Source organism: Salvelinus fontinalis, chromosome 18, assembly GCF_029448725.1.
Source record: "Salvelinus fontinalis isolate EN_2023a chromosome 18, ASM2944872v1, whole genome shotgun sequence".
Lineage (NCBI taxonomy): Eukaryota > Metazoa > Chordata > Actinopteri > Salmoniformes > Salmonidae > Salvelinus > Salvelinus fontinalis.
Window position 1 is genome coordinate 26650259 of NC_074682.1, and position 17527 is coordinate 26667785.

Below are 17527 nucleotides of genomic sequence, written 5' to 3' on the forward strand. Positions count from 1 at the left end.
ACGTTGCAGCCTGCTCCCCGGGCACCTATGAGGCGATGACGTGGACGTCGATTAAGGCAGTCCCCTGCACTTCTCTGATTGAGGGGTTGGGTGAATGCATCCAGTTGTGCAACTGATTAAGTATCGCCTTTTCCCTTATTTTTCTGATGCCATTAAATCCAACTAAATGTGTCACTGTACTGACCATGAATGGTTAAAAGATGCTTTTCCAAAATGTCAAACTGCTCACTGTGTTTGCAACACGTGGAATGTCATTGTGAACTCTGACCCACCATGATGTTAATAACGGCAGCACAACAGCTCCAAGATACAAATTCAGTGAGAGCCTTCTCATATTTCAAGTTTAATGTAATAAAAAGAAACGACTAATTACAATTACATCCAATGCACATGTAGGAGAGTAAATGAGAAGCATGTTTGGGACATAAATAAGAGCAGTGAAAACGACAGACCCTCACTGAGGCCCATGGAGGCCCCCTGAAGAAGCCTACGAGAGGACAAAGCCATTTTCTAAGGAATTTGGTTTCAGGCAACAGAAGGCAGAATAGAGTAAAGACAAAATGAGCGAAAGTGCTTTCAGCTTTGGTTTACAATCCTCACAAAACATCAACACAGAAAATGTAGATGCACCAGAATAAGAATCATGACAATAAGGATGATGACCACAGACACGTTAGGCCAAACACACTCGTTGGACAGGCACAACGCACTGTCATCTGTGCAGATGAGTGGTGTGTTAACAAATGTCAAAGAACATGTTGTGGACTACAAACATTTCTTACACATTCTTAGATTAGTCGTTTCTTGTTGATGTGACTGAGGTGCTGAAGTGTTGCAAAAGCAGTCCGCGTGTGACACAGACAGCTATGTAGATGAAATTAGTTCCTTGCCACAATGCTAAGCTTTACTGAAGGTCATGAATTTTCAAATGAAGCAGTCTTTTCCAAATATTCCAGTTATTTTCCACAGCAACATTAGAGGCATAAAAAAAATTTGACCATAGAAAAAGAGACCATTACAAAAAGGTGCTGAAAATTGCTGTTGATTTTCCTCGACGTATCTGCAGTTGGACCAGATAAGAATTGGGTAAGGGTGTAGCCGTCTAGCCGAGAGGTAGGACTACCCAAGCACAGCACAGGTCTCTTTGGACAGAATCTTCACAGTGGCAGTCTCTTCGTAGAAAAGTAGCATTCTTGTGTGATGCGTTAGCTTCTCTGTTGTTGAAGATTCAACTCTCATAAGTTTCAACATAAGTAAAAAGAGGCACATTCTAACAAACTACAGTCGAACTATTAACCCCAGTACACTTCTAACTAACGACAGTTCACTTAGACACACACAAACTCAATAATACAGCTGGTTAGCATTCATACACCTTGCAGGCATCTTAGTTCTAGTTATGGCTGTTAGCTACAGCTGTCTTCCAGCTCTGGTGAAGGGAGGGATAGATCACTACAGTATGGACCTTCATTTCTGCCACACCTGCAGCGCACCCACTCACTAATAACATCAAGTCAAAATAGAAGGCCTGTTGTTTTGCCAACTTCAAATGCTGTCCCTTTCGCTTGTGTGGGTAACTGGAGGGTACTGAGGGGTATCTTCAGTCCCCTCCTTCCTTCGTCGTGTTGAGAAGCAGGCACTCCCATGTCCTCTCCTCCATGGATCAGTCCCACAGAGCAGCTAGTGCCCATCCCTGACCAGGAAGCCCCCTGAGCACCAGTAGAGGCCAGGACTAGAACCAGGACCAAGGTGTGGTGGTGATGGCTTCCCCCATATTGCACAGTGTCAGCGCCTGCTCCTCCCAGCCTCAGTGGCGCACAGTGAGAAGCCCCAGAGGGAGCAGCAGAGTCAGCACAGACCAGACTTTCCAGACAGGGGCAGCACCACTCTTCCCCAGCTCTCCCTGGGCACAGCCCTCGCCCTTGTACCCACTGTAGCACTGGCACTGGAAGTGTTGACGGTACCCAGCCAGCTCCCCCTGGCTTAGTTGCCCAGTCACCTTCAGCCTCCCCCCCTGGCTGCTGATGCTGTGGGTGAGGGGGCTGAGGTGCAGGTAGGCATCAGTGTCTGAGTGTTTGCGCAGGCAGCGGCCATGGAAGCCGCACAACTTCTGACTGCACAGTTCTGCTGCTGTGGAGACATTGAATAGGTACCGGCCCAGTGGACCGCGGAGGTACTCACTCAGACTGGAGCAGCTGGCCTGGAGAGAGAGACACACATACAGCGACACACACATATACCCACAGAGTGAGACAGAGGCACAGACTCAGAATGGAAATGAGAAACTCAGACAAAAACAAAGTGGGGAATTAGAGGTCAAGTGTGATACGGGGCAAACAGAGACACCAACACATGTTAGCATTTAATGTGGATAGACAGGAAATAGTCATTACATAGTAGCTACAGAGGGGAACACCAGACTGATGACTCAAACTAGGCATAATCTATGAATGATCAAATAGGTGTGTCCCCCAAATGGCAGCCTATTCTCTACAGGGCCCTGGTCAAAAGTAGTGCACTACGTAGGGAACAGGGTGCCGTTTGGGAAACACACCAATTTGAACATTCATAGATTATGCATAGTTTGTCATTATGTTGGGAACAGGGAATCTTCAGGGAGAACACTCCCATTGCTGCAGCCGTAAGTATGTTACAGAGGGGAACACCAGACAGAGGACTCAAACTAGGCTATGCATAATATTGAATGATTAAACAGCTTGAGTGATGAGAACACTCACATTGCTGCTGGCGTAGGTATGGTCTCCCCAGATGATGACCCCAGATGCTCCGAGGGCTACACTCTCCCCAATAGTGGACACCAGGTCTGTCTGCACACACACAATCACACACACAAGTTCAGTATGGAAGTTGGCAGCCCATTATGAACATACTAGCCATGTTTGAGATCGACTACATTGCAGTCGGCGACGACCCGTCAAATCATAATGAGTTGTCATCATGACGTCAGGTGATTTGTAGTTCAGTCAGTCTGCAGTGGCTGACTACAGTGACATTAACTGTAATCGATCTGAAACACATGCACCACCCTCTATGAACAGGAACACACACATAATTTAATCATTTCTTTAACACTGACCAGCTGAGCTGACCCACACCCTTTACACTTCATGTAGATGACGTCACATTATATGGAAAAGATGGTGATTCAGAAAAGAATGTCAGAGGAACTGACACATATCTCTTTACTCCCTGGTTTAAACACAGATGTGTCACTCTCCCACGCACATCCTTTCACTCCGACACATCCTTATGGAGGCTTCAGACACACTCAAAGTAAGAAATGAAGCATGATACAATATATAGGCTAACCATGATCTCTCGTTCATTCAGAATAATCCTACAAACACACCTTCTGTCTCTCCCTCTCTCATTCAGTGTGTCTGTGTGAAGAGTGGTCCAGTGGGAAAGTAAACACTGATACCCAGGCTGCCTGACAGCAATTTATTCATCCACACACACACAACAAACCTCACAGCACACACATTAGTACCAACCTCTCCAACCGCACCCCTTCAGCACACACACAACCAACCTCTCATTTAAATATATTCTGTCAGTAATCTATTTCCAATTGTCTCTTGACTCACTACTACAGTGAATTTGTCTAACTCCCCTCATCTATCCCTTGGTGAAACAGCTGCAGGAAATGTAATGAAAACTGCTGACAGAAATGGGAACCAGCGAACAAACGTCACTCTTCAGACGAGCAGTGGAGTTTTTCCACAGGGTTTTCAACAGAGTGGTTGAACAGCACATTCACACGCACGCACGCATGCATGCACACGAAATTAACTTGAACTTGGGGACAGTCTGTCTTCCTGCATGCATTTGTCCTAAACAGAACAAAACTGGACATTAAAGAGCGAAGGGAATTATTTAGACTAGGCTAATGGCTCTACTATGGCCCAATCAATTCATTCATGACTCTGGTGTGGGTAAGAATCAGTTGCTGCTTGAGATACAGTATTTTGTGCGCAATGGGTGTGTGTGTGTACTCCAGATTAGTGCATGTGCGTGTTATTGGAAAGTTCGCCAAGGGTAATTATATTTGGTGTAGAAACCGCAGAGAGACATATTTAGGTTTCTGGGGAAACACAGGCAACTCTGTTGCTGGACATGCGAAGCCTGGTCATGTAGGAGTGTGTGTGGACATGTAAATGTTCTATATTTAGCCCTGACATATTAGCCTGGCTTTCTTTAACACAATACGATCCAGACAACAAAGCATTCAGATCCTCATGGGCCGGTTTCCCAGACACAAGTTAAAGGGATACTTTGGGATTTTTGTCAATGAGGCCCTTTATCTACTCCCCAGAGTCAGATGAACTTGTGGATACCATTTGTTTGTCTCTGTGTCTAGTATGAAGGAAATAAGAGGTCGTTTTGTGAGCCAATGCTAACTAGTGTTAGCACAATGACTGGAAGTCTATGGGTATCTACTAGCATGAGTAATTAACAACCTACTTCAAACTGCACGGAGAGACATAAAAATGGCATCCACGAGTTCATCAGACTCTAGGGAAGTAGATAAAGGGCTCTATTTCCAAAATCCTGAAGTATCCCTTTAAGCTTAGTCCTGAAATAAATACCATGGTCAATAGAGAATCTTCATTGAGAACATTTACATTTACATTTAAGTCATTTAGCAGACGCTCTTATCCAGAGCGACTTACAAATTGGAAAGTTCATACATATTCATCCTGGTCCCCCCATGGGAATTGAACCCTGGTCCCCCCGTGGGAATTTAACCCACAACCCTGGCGTTGCAAGCGCCATGCTCTACCAACTGAGCCACACAAGAACGCTTTTAAGACCAGGACTAGGCTTAATCTGTGTCTGTAAATCCACCAGCCCTATATTTTTAGGCCCTGGTTAGAGTAATACTTGCCTTGTAAGACCAGAGGGGACTGACAGACTATAGTATGTCACTCAGACCGCACTCTTGGTTAACATGTTAAAACGTGATTTGTTGAACACTTTTTTGGTTACTACATGATTCCATATGTGTTATTTTTACTATTTTCTACATTGTAGAATAATAGTGAAGACATAAAAACTATGAAATAACACATATGGAATCATGTAGTAACCAAAAAATTGTTCAACAAATCAAAATATATAGCAAAGAGTTGCTATTTGAAAAATCTCAAATATAAAATATATTTTGATTTGTTTAACACTTTTTTGGTTATTCTACAATGTCGGAAATAGTAAAAATAAAGACAAACCCTTGAATGAGTAGGTATTCTAAAACTTTTGACCAGTAGTGTACATCAGGGTTAATTCAGTCTCACACACTTTCGACAAAAAAATAACAGTTGTGGTAAGAGGCAGCTGAGAATTTCAAAGCTATAGTGTGTCTGATTGATTTCTTACCGGAATAACAAAATCAGAGATATCAGGTCTCTGCATAGCACAAGTTATGGTCATGATGAGTAGACTAATCATATCTACAGTATAGGGACAGAATCAGGCCTATAACATGGGCCCTCTCACCTCAGTCAGCGGAGTCAGCTCGTTGGCATAAGTAGGCCGGGTATAGACAAAAACAGGCCGTGCCAGCCCGTCACCCGCCGATGCCAGACGCATCCCCTCCTTCACCCGGTTGCGGACAAACTGCCGCCCAAACATGGTGGAGCGCAGCACTGTGCTCATGTAGACAGATGGGAATAGAGCCGTGCTCTCAGTCCATAGCCAGGTCAGCTGGTCATTGCGGGCCACCTCCACGTCAGGGCAGCGGCCAGTGTAGTTCTCCAGGCCGCTCCGGTAGTCATGGTTGTAGCAGTCTGGAAACAGGTAGAACCCCCACAGCTGGTTGGGCCGCAGGCTCTTGGCCAGCCGCAAGGTCTCCAGCATGAATTTCCGGGCAGACAGCTCAAACTCCTGCTGGGCCACTTTCCCCACGCGCTCCAGGGGCCACTCCAGGTTTTTGTTGGCCACCAGTTGCCGGGATTGGTTCCGGTATACGTCCTTGACGTCCCAGTTGCGGATCCACAGCGGACGCCACTCCTCCCAATCAATGACGGCAAGGCCTTTGGCGTTTGGTTCACTTATGTACTTGTGAACACCTTCGGGCATCTTCTCGTAGTGCTGCGTGAGGCTGGCGGCCTGTGGGAGCCCACCGTTCACTGCGGTGCCGTCCCGCTCATAATACGGATACAGCCCTAACCGGTCCTTATAGAAGATGGTGAGGTTTTGTCTGACAAAGCCCTCGTTGGGCGACGCCACAATCTGGAACTGCTCCAGTGGGAAACGCACACCGTGCCGGGGGCGGCAGTCCTCTGTCGGGGCATTCCAGGCGAGGAGCAAAGGCTTCTGGGAGAACATGGGACATCTAGTGGGCTTCAGTTCTTCAGCTCCGAGGACATTCCAGGGAGTGAGCAGAGCCAGGAGCAGCAGCCAGGGCAGCTGGCCAGTCAGGGCCAGGAGAGAGTGAGGCGCTACCCCCATGGCCACCTTCTCTGCCCTGGAAGAGAGACACAATGTCAATGTAGCTCTTTACAATCACAGCCTAGGAAATGAGTCTCTCCAGTTACTCAGTTTCTCTGTAGACTATATAATTTGGCAGTGATACGAGCTATTTTTACTGAATGAAATGGCATGTTTACTTAATATACATTTCTCCAGGTGCCCTCACAAACCATTTCTAACTGTGGTATGTAATAATACGCCTTGAGCAGAGTGTGTGTGTTTTCAACTTCAAATCAACATTAACTTCCTTTCACAACACTGATTGGCACACATATGGTGGGAGATTGCCAACCATTATGACAGGGCTAGCTTGTAGGATATCTCTGAAATTTAAGAGAGTATCTTGGTACTACTCTTCATACTAACATTGTTGGAAGGTCATGTAGCACTGCAGTAAAAAACACAAACAAAAGACAGACACAAAATTGTCTGACAATGCATGGAGAGATAATATATTATTTCCAGGGTTGGGTAGGTTACTTTCTAAATATAATCCGTTACAGTTACTAGTTACCTGTCCAAAATTGTAATCAGTAACGTAACTTTTGGATTACCCAAACTCAGTCATGTAATCTGATTACATTCAGTTACTTTTAGATGACTTCCCCCTTAAAACACATTAGAAGAAGACAAAAATGTATGTTACCAATTGAACGACATCTATTTCAGGATCAATCAATGTTAAAGTTTACATAGCTGGCCAAATATGGATGTAAAATGTTACTTTATGGGTTGGTTATGTAGGCTTCTTCTAACCCATCGCTTTCTACTACATATAAAATAATATGAGTCAATTACATCTTTACATTAAAAACCAAAGTCTATCAGAATTCCAGTCATTCTAATAAATGTTATACCCCTTGATCTTCAAGAATAGGTCTTGGAAATATGGAATTATAGATTAGACAAATAGTTTTACCTGAGCATAACCCCAAAACTAAGGACTTATTAGCCTGCCCTACTCTGTTGTTTATGATTTTGTTGTCATGGAGGACTGCTTGGGCTCATTGATTCCAGTTAAAAAATAAATGCTGTCCTCATGGAATGGCATGCTTTGAGCACTACTGAAAAGTGCTATTTACATGTGAAAAATGAATGCCATATGCTGCATTTGCTACAGGTCTATTGTTGACCTTTTTGTTGGTGACACTTTTTGATATCTTGATAATATGCAGCTGTTTAATGGGCAAATCCACAGATGAAACAATAACAAAATTGGTACCCCGCCTCTGTTTTGGTAAAAAGCTGAGGGATGGGCCTGGAGAAATGTAACCACTCTCAGATTAATAGACAGAGCTACAGATGGAAGGACTGACCATCCACGATATCAAAAGTATTGTTTTAACCATGTTATGAGGCTATACAGTGTTTGTTCACATTTACAAACATTTGAGAAAAACAAGATTATATTTTGGGTTCTCATGGAGTGTAACAGTTGAACTAAGCTCATGAGTCATTATAAATTATATTCTTCAAGAATTAAATGGATATATATATAATCTATAAGTCAAAAATGTATGTAGCAACTACAGATTGCCACTTTAAGTCTATCAAAAGTGTGCGAGTTTGAGCATGTGTCCATTAGGCCTATGGATTTTTATTTTATCAGCATGAATTTGATTGAGCAATAAAAAAAAACACTTTTATTCCATAGGCCGCTGTTGCAAGAGCGTATTTTTCACTGGATGTCCACCGGTTTCAAAAACAATGATTGCTAAACTGAAACTTCTTGAATTCAACCATTATTGGGTTCAAATACACATTTAGATTTGTGAACAGCCATGCACAACAACCACAATCCGTAAGGAGCAAATAACTAAACGAGAGCCGTGTGATTCAAATCAATGCGCTATGTAGATATCAATAATAAATTATATCCGTATCACCGTAGACTACACCACTGCTGTCATCCTCACCTCCAAGCGTTTGTTCAAATTCGATCATCTTTGGATGCCGACAGTAGTCGCACCATTGTAAGACATAGCTTGGACTGTAGCCTTCAAAAGCCTATTCCTGCGCTTTTCCCGCGATCGATCAAACACATTTTGTGTGTCATCATAGTGGTCTCTGACTTGTGGTCAGACTCGCTCAGGTGGAACAAATTGTATTTTTTTTTCAATGCTGATTTGAATGTCATTGAGAAAACAAGTCTAAAATATGTTTTTCGCTAACATCCTTTCTGAATTTAAAAGTAACCCTTGAAGTAATCATCTAGTTTTTCAAAAGTATCTGTAATCTGATCACAATATTTTTGCTGGTAATGTAACGAATTAGCTACCGTTTTGTAATCCTTTACATGTAACGGATTACACCCCAACCCTGATTATTTCTGTAGACCAAAAAATACTGATGACTGCATTTTACCGTTTTTCGTGTTTCTGCTGGCCTCGAAACGAATCGAACAATACACTCAAATATATAACCAAACCAGCTCACCAGTTTCAGACAATGTGAATGATTATCATTACTCGCTAATTCGTTAATCAAATAAGTAATTATATGCATACCAAATTCCACAAACTAGTACGAATACGCGATGTAGTTGAACACGCGCACACCGTTAGCACGAGCTAGTTTCAGTCCTTGCATTTACTCATTACATTGTAGCCAAATACAATAACTGAAATTGAATGATACAGTTGCGAACTGTGCAATAATGTTACACTACTTGCTACTGTAGCAACACAAGTTTCACTAGTTGACCAAGGGAATCTGACCTGTAGCAGACGACTTGATCAGGACAGCGGTTTATTCCACTAGTGTGGTTTCAAACAAAAAACGACATAGAAGAATCTGCCGACATCCTGGTATACATATCTCCTCATGATGGAAATGTTCCACCAGTCTTCTTGCTAATAACATATTATAATCAATACATTTTTCGTGAAAATCCCATCTTCCAAACAACGCATCGCGCCCAGTTCCAAGCAGAGAAACGATGCGCTACGAGTTTAGAACTGCTCGTTCCATTCTACGGGAAAGGGGGGATACGTTCAGAAATTGACGTCAATGTTTAGGTCACTTCGTCTTGATGAGGAGTAATACATATGTCATTGGACTAATTAATGTCAATATATATTTATGTGTATGTTAAAGCCATACTAATGTATTTGTAGCGTTTTTGGTTTGACGTTTGTTTACGATTACTCCCTTTAAATGTCAATAGTGGCTTAGTCTTCCAATTTCGCTGAGGGGTAGGATATCACGCCAGAATGTGTTCTTTAAATTAAGATAGTCACATGTAGGAACCAATCCAATTAATTATGTTTATGTAGGTTTAGATAGCAGAGATGTGGGTGACTGGCACTGCTTGAGTTGAACTACTGAAAGACTAGCTAGTCTATAAATACCACGTGTTACAGGAGTGTGGATGTACACTTTAAACGAGCACATCCTACTTTTAGACTGTGTGTTTGTTATAATTCAGTCATCTTAATGTAGTCCTTACTGATACTTTTCAGTAATTGAAAAGCTGTGGCCATACTCTTTGACATCTTTCAGGAAACTGAAATAAAGCATACAGCAAAAAAGCTTAAAGCTGTCTAACTACATCCACGCATCTGCAGTTCACCCTCTAGAAAGCATGATGCCTGCTTTACATCAGTGCCAGGTGTATCTGCCTGTAGTCTGGTCTATCTCCATTGAATGTCCATGGTTTAAAGCCTTCCCCTCTCTCTAAGCCCTGTGGAGCGGGCAGTAATCAGGAATTGCTACTAACACACACCTGGAGGTAAACTACAGTAGTAGTGAAGCCACCGCGCTTCTACCTCTTCATTGCTTAATTGCTCTTTGGGGTTTTAGGCTGGGTTTCTGTTTAACCACTTTGTGACAACTGTGGATGTAAAAGGGGCTTTATAAATACATTTGATTGTATATAGCCTCGTTATTGTTATTCTTATTGTGTTACTTTTTATTATTACTTTTATTTTAGTCTACTTGGTAAATATTTTCTTAACTCCTCTTGAACTGCACTTATGGTTAAGGACTTGTAAGTAAGCATTTCATGGTAAAGTCTACACTTGTTGTATTCGGCGCATGTGACAAATAAAGTTAGATTTAATTTGATTGAATGATTGACCACAGTAGAGTGCATTTACCGCAATGCAATCAGTGCCTTAGTATGCCACCCACACACAGCTAGGCAGCTACAGGCACAGATGTGTGGTGCTTTGAAGTCTGGCCTAGGGTCCACTGTTGTGAAATCCAGACAGGAATATACTTGACAGGAACAAATCATTCAGCAAACCAGAGGGGATTTTACAGAATGTTTTTTGAGAGGACGGCAGTGCAGTGCAGAGAAGAATGACAAAGATGTTGTGGAAATGTGTTTTGTAGTTTGAAGTAGTTAACGAAGGAAGAAACTCTACCGGGGAAGTTTAGGGGTGGATTTGTTTTATGCTACACTCCCTAATTGATAGCATGCTAACAAAACTCACAACTTTTAGACAAGAATCTCCCATGCATAGACTACACACACACGAAACAACTATGAAAAAGCTGAAAACACATGAAAATAAATGTTAGAGTAAATTGGAATTTTATCAAATTAAAATGACTTAACACACTGAGGCCTGGGTGTGATATGTTTAGACATTTTACAAAAGGCATCAATGTGATGTGCCTCCTGTCATAGCAGACTATGAGAAACGGTGTCTGAAATGCAACTGGTAATCAACTTTGGGTAATTGATTCAGGAGTAGGGCACATTACTTTTAGATGATGGATACATGCATAGTAAGAAATGGAGTAAAAAAAAAGGAATGCAGACAAATATGTGATAGTCAATTGTTGAATAAATCGGTCTCTGAAGTTTTTCCCACTTACCCAACAGAGGCTAGAGTCCTTTTCCTTGCAAATCCACTGAAGAGGACTGGATGTGTTGTACAGACCAGTTTCTTTCCTCCCTATAATGTTGGCTAAAGTGTCCTGGGTCCCCCTGCATTGACAATTCAATTCAATTCAATTCAAAGGCTTTATTAGCATGGGAAACATGTGTTAACATTGCCAAAGCAAGTGAGGTAGATATTATACAAAAGTGAAATAAACAATACAAAATAAACAGTAAACAGTAAATCCCTTGAGTGTGTCAGTAGTTAAATGCAGAGATCCAGCCTCACATCTTATTTCAACCTCTGACAGACCCCACCTCTGTCCCGCCCATGCAACCATGCCAAATAGACATCAGGCTCATGAACTCAATAAAATATAACTCACCACTCTCACCAAGGTTAGGGTTAGTTAGACTTAGGGCTCAAACAAACCAGAAGGTACTTCCTTCCCTCTCATGCTCATAAGAGTCAGTTCCGCCCTATCCCTTAATTTAATGGTAAACTGACAGGTTGTTGGATCAGGTATTATACTAGGTATCAATTCTGAGGCATAAAGATGACTTATTTTACAAGACTAATTATTAGAAGACAATCCCCAAATGCCCAAACCCTACAAAAATCCTGTGTGTGTGTGTGTGTGTGTGTGAGAGAGAGAGATAAGGCACATGTTAGGGTTTAGTGTTGAAGCCAGGGGTTTCCTTTGTTTTTGTCACTGATCATCTGACTGCAGTACGACCTCAAGCGTCTCCCATTGTCCAGCTATTGTCCAGCTATTGTCCAGCTCAGGGTATAAAGTTCATTCTGACCCTGTACTGGGGGGAAGGGTATGTCTGGGGTCACGCGCACACACACACACACACACACACACACATACACGATAACGCTTGGGGCTAGTGTAAAAAGTCTCCGGCAAACCATCATTTTTAGTCTAATCAGCACTTTAAATGCTGTTGAAAGTACACTCAAATGATCATGAATGTACATTCTGTTCTTTGCATTGGGTATTTTGGGTGACTGTTGACACAAAAGACCTCTGTGGTAGGAACATTGCCACTTTGTGCTGCATTGTGTTGAGCCCTATATAATAGACACTTTCTCATTGTGTGATAGACCCTGTCCTTAGTGTGTCCCTGTATAGGCAGAAACAAAGGCTGTTTTTATACGCTGGGCAAAAGCAAGGTCATAGATCAAAGCCAATAACAGTAAGAAGCTAAGCTTGTGAATAATCTTCAGTGCCAGTTAGTGGGGTTGGTGCTGAAGTGAGATGGATAAGGGTAAAATTAAGGTAATAATCACGGTATTAACTATGTTAACTATAATCATCAAGTTCTGACCTTCATCAGGTTACTTAGTCTGAAATATATGTAGGGTTTAGCAGGAACTTTGTACTAGTCTCGTGCTACCAGACATCACACGATATTCTAGTTTGTTTCTATGGATGAACATAGAACGACTGGAGTCAAGGCTATCTTGGTACAGACTTTCAGCTTGTGTTATGAATGTGTAGCTACTGCTAGTGATGGTAGTAATTATCCCTTTCCTTGCCACCATCATATGTCACATTACATAACTATAGGATAGAACTGGGAAGAGCCTCTGGCTGCCTCCAATCAAAATGGTTTGCATTCCACTCATGCACAATGTAACAGTTTAGAATGTCCTCCGGGGGGAATGGGCATTGAGTTTCCTCATAATTACTCGGAGACTGCCACAATATGTGAAATACAAACAATATGCTCGTATAAAATCCAACGTGAACAAATAAGACACTCATTATCCCTTTTCTTTGGACTCAAAAGAGAATTTGGGGTTTCTTGAAAGCCCCAAACAAAGATTATGAAGTTCAGAACACAACCTACCAAAAAAACTAAACTTTCCATCTCACCTGTGCATAGCACTTCACCAAACCTCTGAAATATTATTGTAGCTTTGTGGAAAAGTACAGAGATAAAAAACTATTAACCGTTGTTTAATCTCCCTCCTTTGACGCAGTGCACACAGCAACTCACCACAGAGTTTTTTGTAGGCTGAAAAGACAGGAACAAAACCTTGTATAAAAGCAATAAAGTGAAGTGGACCATGACACAGCATTCTTTTATCCTCTAAGCAGACAATAACACAGACTTCTTTGCAGGACAAACAAACACACTCAACATACACTTTCAGATGGGCATAGAACAGGATGATCAAATCAAATTTATTTATATAGCCCTTCTTACATCAGCTGATATATCAAAGTGCTGTACAGAAACCCAGCCTAAAACCCCAAACAGCAAGCAATGCAGGTGTAGAAGCATGGTGGCTAGGAAAAACTCCCTAGAAAGGCCAAAACCTTGGAAGAAACCTAGAGAGGAACCAGGCTATGAGGGGTGGCCAGTCCTCTTCTGGCTGTGCCGGGTGGAGATTATAACAGAACATGGCCAAGATGTTCAAATGTTCATAAATGACTAGCATGGACAAATAATAATAATCACAGTAGTTGTCGAGGGGGCAACAAGTCAGCACCTCAGGAGTAAATGTCAGTTGGCTTTTCATAGCCGATCATTGAGAGTATCTCTACCGCTCCTGCTGTCTCTAGAGAGTTGAAAACAGCAGGTCTGGGACAGATAGCACGTTCGGTGAACAGGTCAGGATTCCATAGCCGCAGGCAGAACAGTTGAAACTGGAGCAGCAGCACGGCCAGGTGGACTGGGGACAGCAAGGAGTCATCATGCCAGGTAGTCCTGAGGCATGGTCCTAGGGCTCAGGTCCTCAGAGAGAGAAAGAAAGAAAGAAAGAAAGAAAGAAAGAAAGAAAGAAAGAAAGAAAGAAAGAAAGAGAGAATTAGAGAGAGCATACTTAAATTCACACAGGACACCGGATAAGACAGGAGAAATACTCCAGATATAACAGACTGAACCAACCCCCCCGACACATAAACTCCTGCTGCATAAATACTGGAGGCTGAGATAGGAGGGGTCAGGAGACACTGTGGCCCCATCCGATGATACCCCCGAACAGGGCCAAACAGGCAGGATATAACCCCACCCACTTTGCAAAGCACAGCCCCCACACCACTAGAGGGATATATCCAACCACCAACTTACCATCCTGAGACAAGGCCGAGTATAGCCCACAAAGATCTCCGCCACGGCACAACCCAAGGGGGAGCGCCAACCCAGACAGGAAGACCACGTCAGCGACTCAACCCACTCAAGTGACGCACCCCTCCTAGGGACGGCATGGAAGAGCACCAGTAAGCCAGTGACTCAGCCCCTGTAATAGGGTTAGATGCAGAGAATCCCAGTGGAGAGAGGGGAACCGGCCAGGCAGAGACAGCAAGGGCGGTTCGTTGCTCCAGAGCCTTTCCGTTCACCTTCACACTTCTGGGCCAGACTACACTCAATCATATGACCTACTGAAGAGATGAGTCTTCAGTAAAGACTTAACCTGTTGAGGTTAGGGGGTGCTGTTGTCACAATTTATGTAAATCGTGTAATTTTTGAAACGGCTTCCTACTAAATTCTTGATCGTACAATATGCATATTATTATTATTATTGGATAGAAAACAGTCTCTAGTTTCTATAGCCGTTGAAATGTTGTCTCTGAGTGGAACAGAACTCATTCTACAGCAATTTCCCTGACATGGAGTCAGATTTCACACATTTTGGCCCCTGATCTGAAGTCAGTTAAAAGGCCACTGTTATTGCTATGAGTATACAGACACTGCTTACGTCTTCCCCTGGATGCCTTTACATGATGACGATCTGAATGGTATCGATTGCCCAATCACAGCCACTATAAAACAAAAACACGTGTAGGTAGGAACTCTTTTCCAGGTGCGTCAGGCGCGCGGAGGACACCGACCTGCACTTTTTCCAAGCACTAGTGAAGCCAGTTATATTTCTCCGGTCATGTTTCTACTTGTTATAGGAGTTTAAAACATCATAAGGTAGTTAATTTAAACCGTTTTATAGCAATTTATTTCCGTTTAGTGCGATTTTGGGACATTTATTTCTGAGACACTGTGAATCTCTGGGCACGGTTCCAATTCATGCCGAACGCAATGGGCATTTCTACATGGCAAGAGGACAGCTTTCGACCAAAAGACGATTAGACCCAAGAAAGGATTCTTTGCCCAAGATTCTGATGGAAGAACAGCTCAAAGTAGGAACAATTTATTATGATAAATCGTGTTTCTGTCGAGAAATGTTAATCGCTTAGGATGCTATCTTGTTTGACGTAGCTTCGCTTGGCGCAAACTGTATTGAAAATTAAGGATAATTTAAAAAATGTAAATCAGCGATTGTATTAAGAATTAAATTGTCTATCAATCGCTGTCCACCCTATATTTTTTTGTCACGTTTATGAGTATTTATGTATACGACTAGATCACTGTCTAATATGGCGCACGACATTGTCTGACCAGCTGGGCAACTTTTGTCATTGTCTAACCATGATTTTGGTGGCTAAATATGCACATTTTCGAACAAACTGTATATGTATGTTGTAATGTGATGTTACAGGAGTGTCATCTGAAGAATTCTGAGAAGGTTAGTGAAAAAATTAATATATTTTGGTGATGTTTACGTTGTCGCTCTCTTTGGCTAGAATCAATGCTCTGGTAACGTTTGCATATGTGGTATGCTAATATAACGATTTATTGTGTTTTCGCTGTAAGACACTTAGAAAATCTGAAATATTGTCTGTATTCACAGGATCTGTGTCTTTCGATTAGTGTATGCTGTGTATTTTTACGAAATGTTTGATGATTAGTAATTGGGTAAACACGTTGCTCTATATATTTATTCTAGTCCATTTGTGACGGTGGGTGCAATTGTAAACTATGATGACATCTACCTGAAATATGCACATTTTTCTAACAAAACCTATCCTATACCATAAATATGTTATCAGACTGTCATCTGATGAGTTTTTTTCTTGGTTAGTGGCTATCAATATCTTAGTTTAGCCGAATTGGTGATAGCTACTGGTGTTGGTGGACAAATAAAAGATGGTGTCTTATGCTAATGAGTTTAGCTAATAGATTTATATCTTTACATATTGTGTCTTCCCTGTAAAACATTTTAAAAATCGGACATGTTGGCTGGATTCACACGATCTGTGTCTTTCATTAGCTGTATTGGACTTTAATGTGTGAAAGTTAAATATTTAAAAAATATATTTTTTTTGAATTTCGCGGCTCTGCCTTTTCAGTGGAATGTAGTCCTAGACAGGTTAACACAGTAAATTCATCAGGTTTAAGTCATGTTTCAGTCAGGCCAATCACATCAAGATTATGATCAGTGATTAGTTCATTGACTATAACTGCCTTGGAAGTGAGGGATCTAACATTAAGTAGCCCTATTTTGAGATGTGAGGTATCCCGATCTCTTTCAATAATGGCAGGAATGGAGGAGGTCTTCATTCTAGTGAGATTGCTAAGGCGAACACCGCCATGTTTAGTTTTGCCCAACCTAGGTCGAGGCAGAGACACGGTCTCAATGGGGATAGCTGAGCTGACTACACTGACTGTGCTAGTGGCAGCCTGCTGCCTGGCCTGCACCCTATTTCATTGTGGAGCTAGGGAAGTTAGAGCCCTGTCTATGTTCGTAGATAAGATGAGAGCACCCCTCCAGCTAGGATGGAGTCCGTCACTCCTCAACAGGCCAGGCTTGGTCCTGTTTGTGGGTGAGTACCAGAAAGAGGGCTAATTATCTACAAATTCTATCTTTTGGGAGGGTCAGAAAACAGTTTTCAACCAGCGATTGAGTTGTGAGACTCTGCTGTAGATCTCATCACTCCCCCTAACTGGGGGGGGAAGAGACAATTACTCGATGCCGACATCTTTCTAGCTGATTTACACGCTGAAGCTATGTTGCGTTAGGTGACCTATGACTGTTTCATCCTGACATCGTTGGTGCCGACGTGGATAACAATATCTCTATACTCGCCATTTTTAGCCTTAGCCAGCACCATCTTCAGATTAGCCTTAACGTCGGTAGCCCTGCCCCCTGGTACACAGTGTATGATCTTCAGATTAGCCTTAACGTCGGTAGCCCTGCCCCCTGGTAAACAGTGTATGATCTTCAGATTAGCCTTAACGTCGGTAGCCCTGCCCCCTGGTACACAGTGTATGATCTTCAGATTAGCCTTAACGTCGGTAGCCCTGCCCCCTGGTAAACAGTGTATGATCTTCAGATTAGCCTTAACGTCGGTAGCCCTG

The 17527-nt window shown here is 42.4% G+C and overlaps 1 protein-coding gene across 1 annotated transcript; it reads right to left on the reverse strand.

Moving 5' to 3' along the window:
• Positions 1-327: 327 nt before the first annotated feature.
• LOC129815227 (hyaluronidase-2-like) lies at positions 328-9454 on the reverse strand. The gene is made up of 4 exons (XM_055868815.1): positions 9210-9454; positions 5518-6487; positions 2739-2828; positions 328-2200 (listed from the first exon to the last, which is right to left on the reverse strand). Exons 2-4 carry the CDS (start codon positions 6469-6471, stop codon positions 1808-1810), a joined length of 1437 nt encoding a protein of 478 aa, XP_055724790.1. The 5' UTR covers positions 6472-6487; positions 9210-9454; the 3' UTR covers positions 328-1807.
• Positions 9455-17527: the final 8073 nt, after the last annotated feature.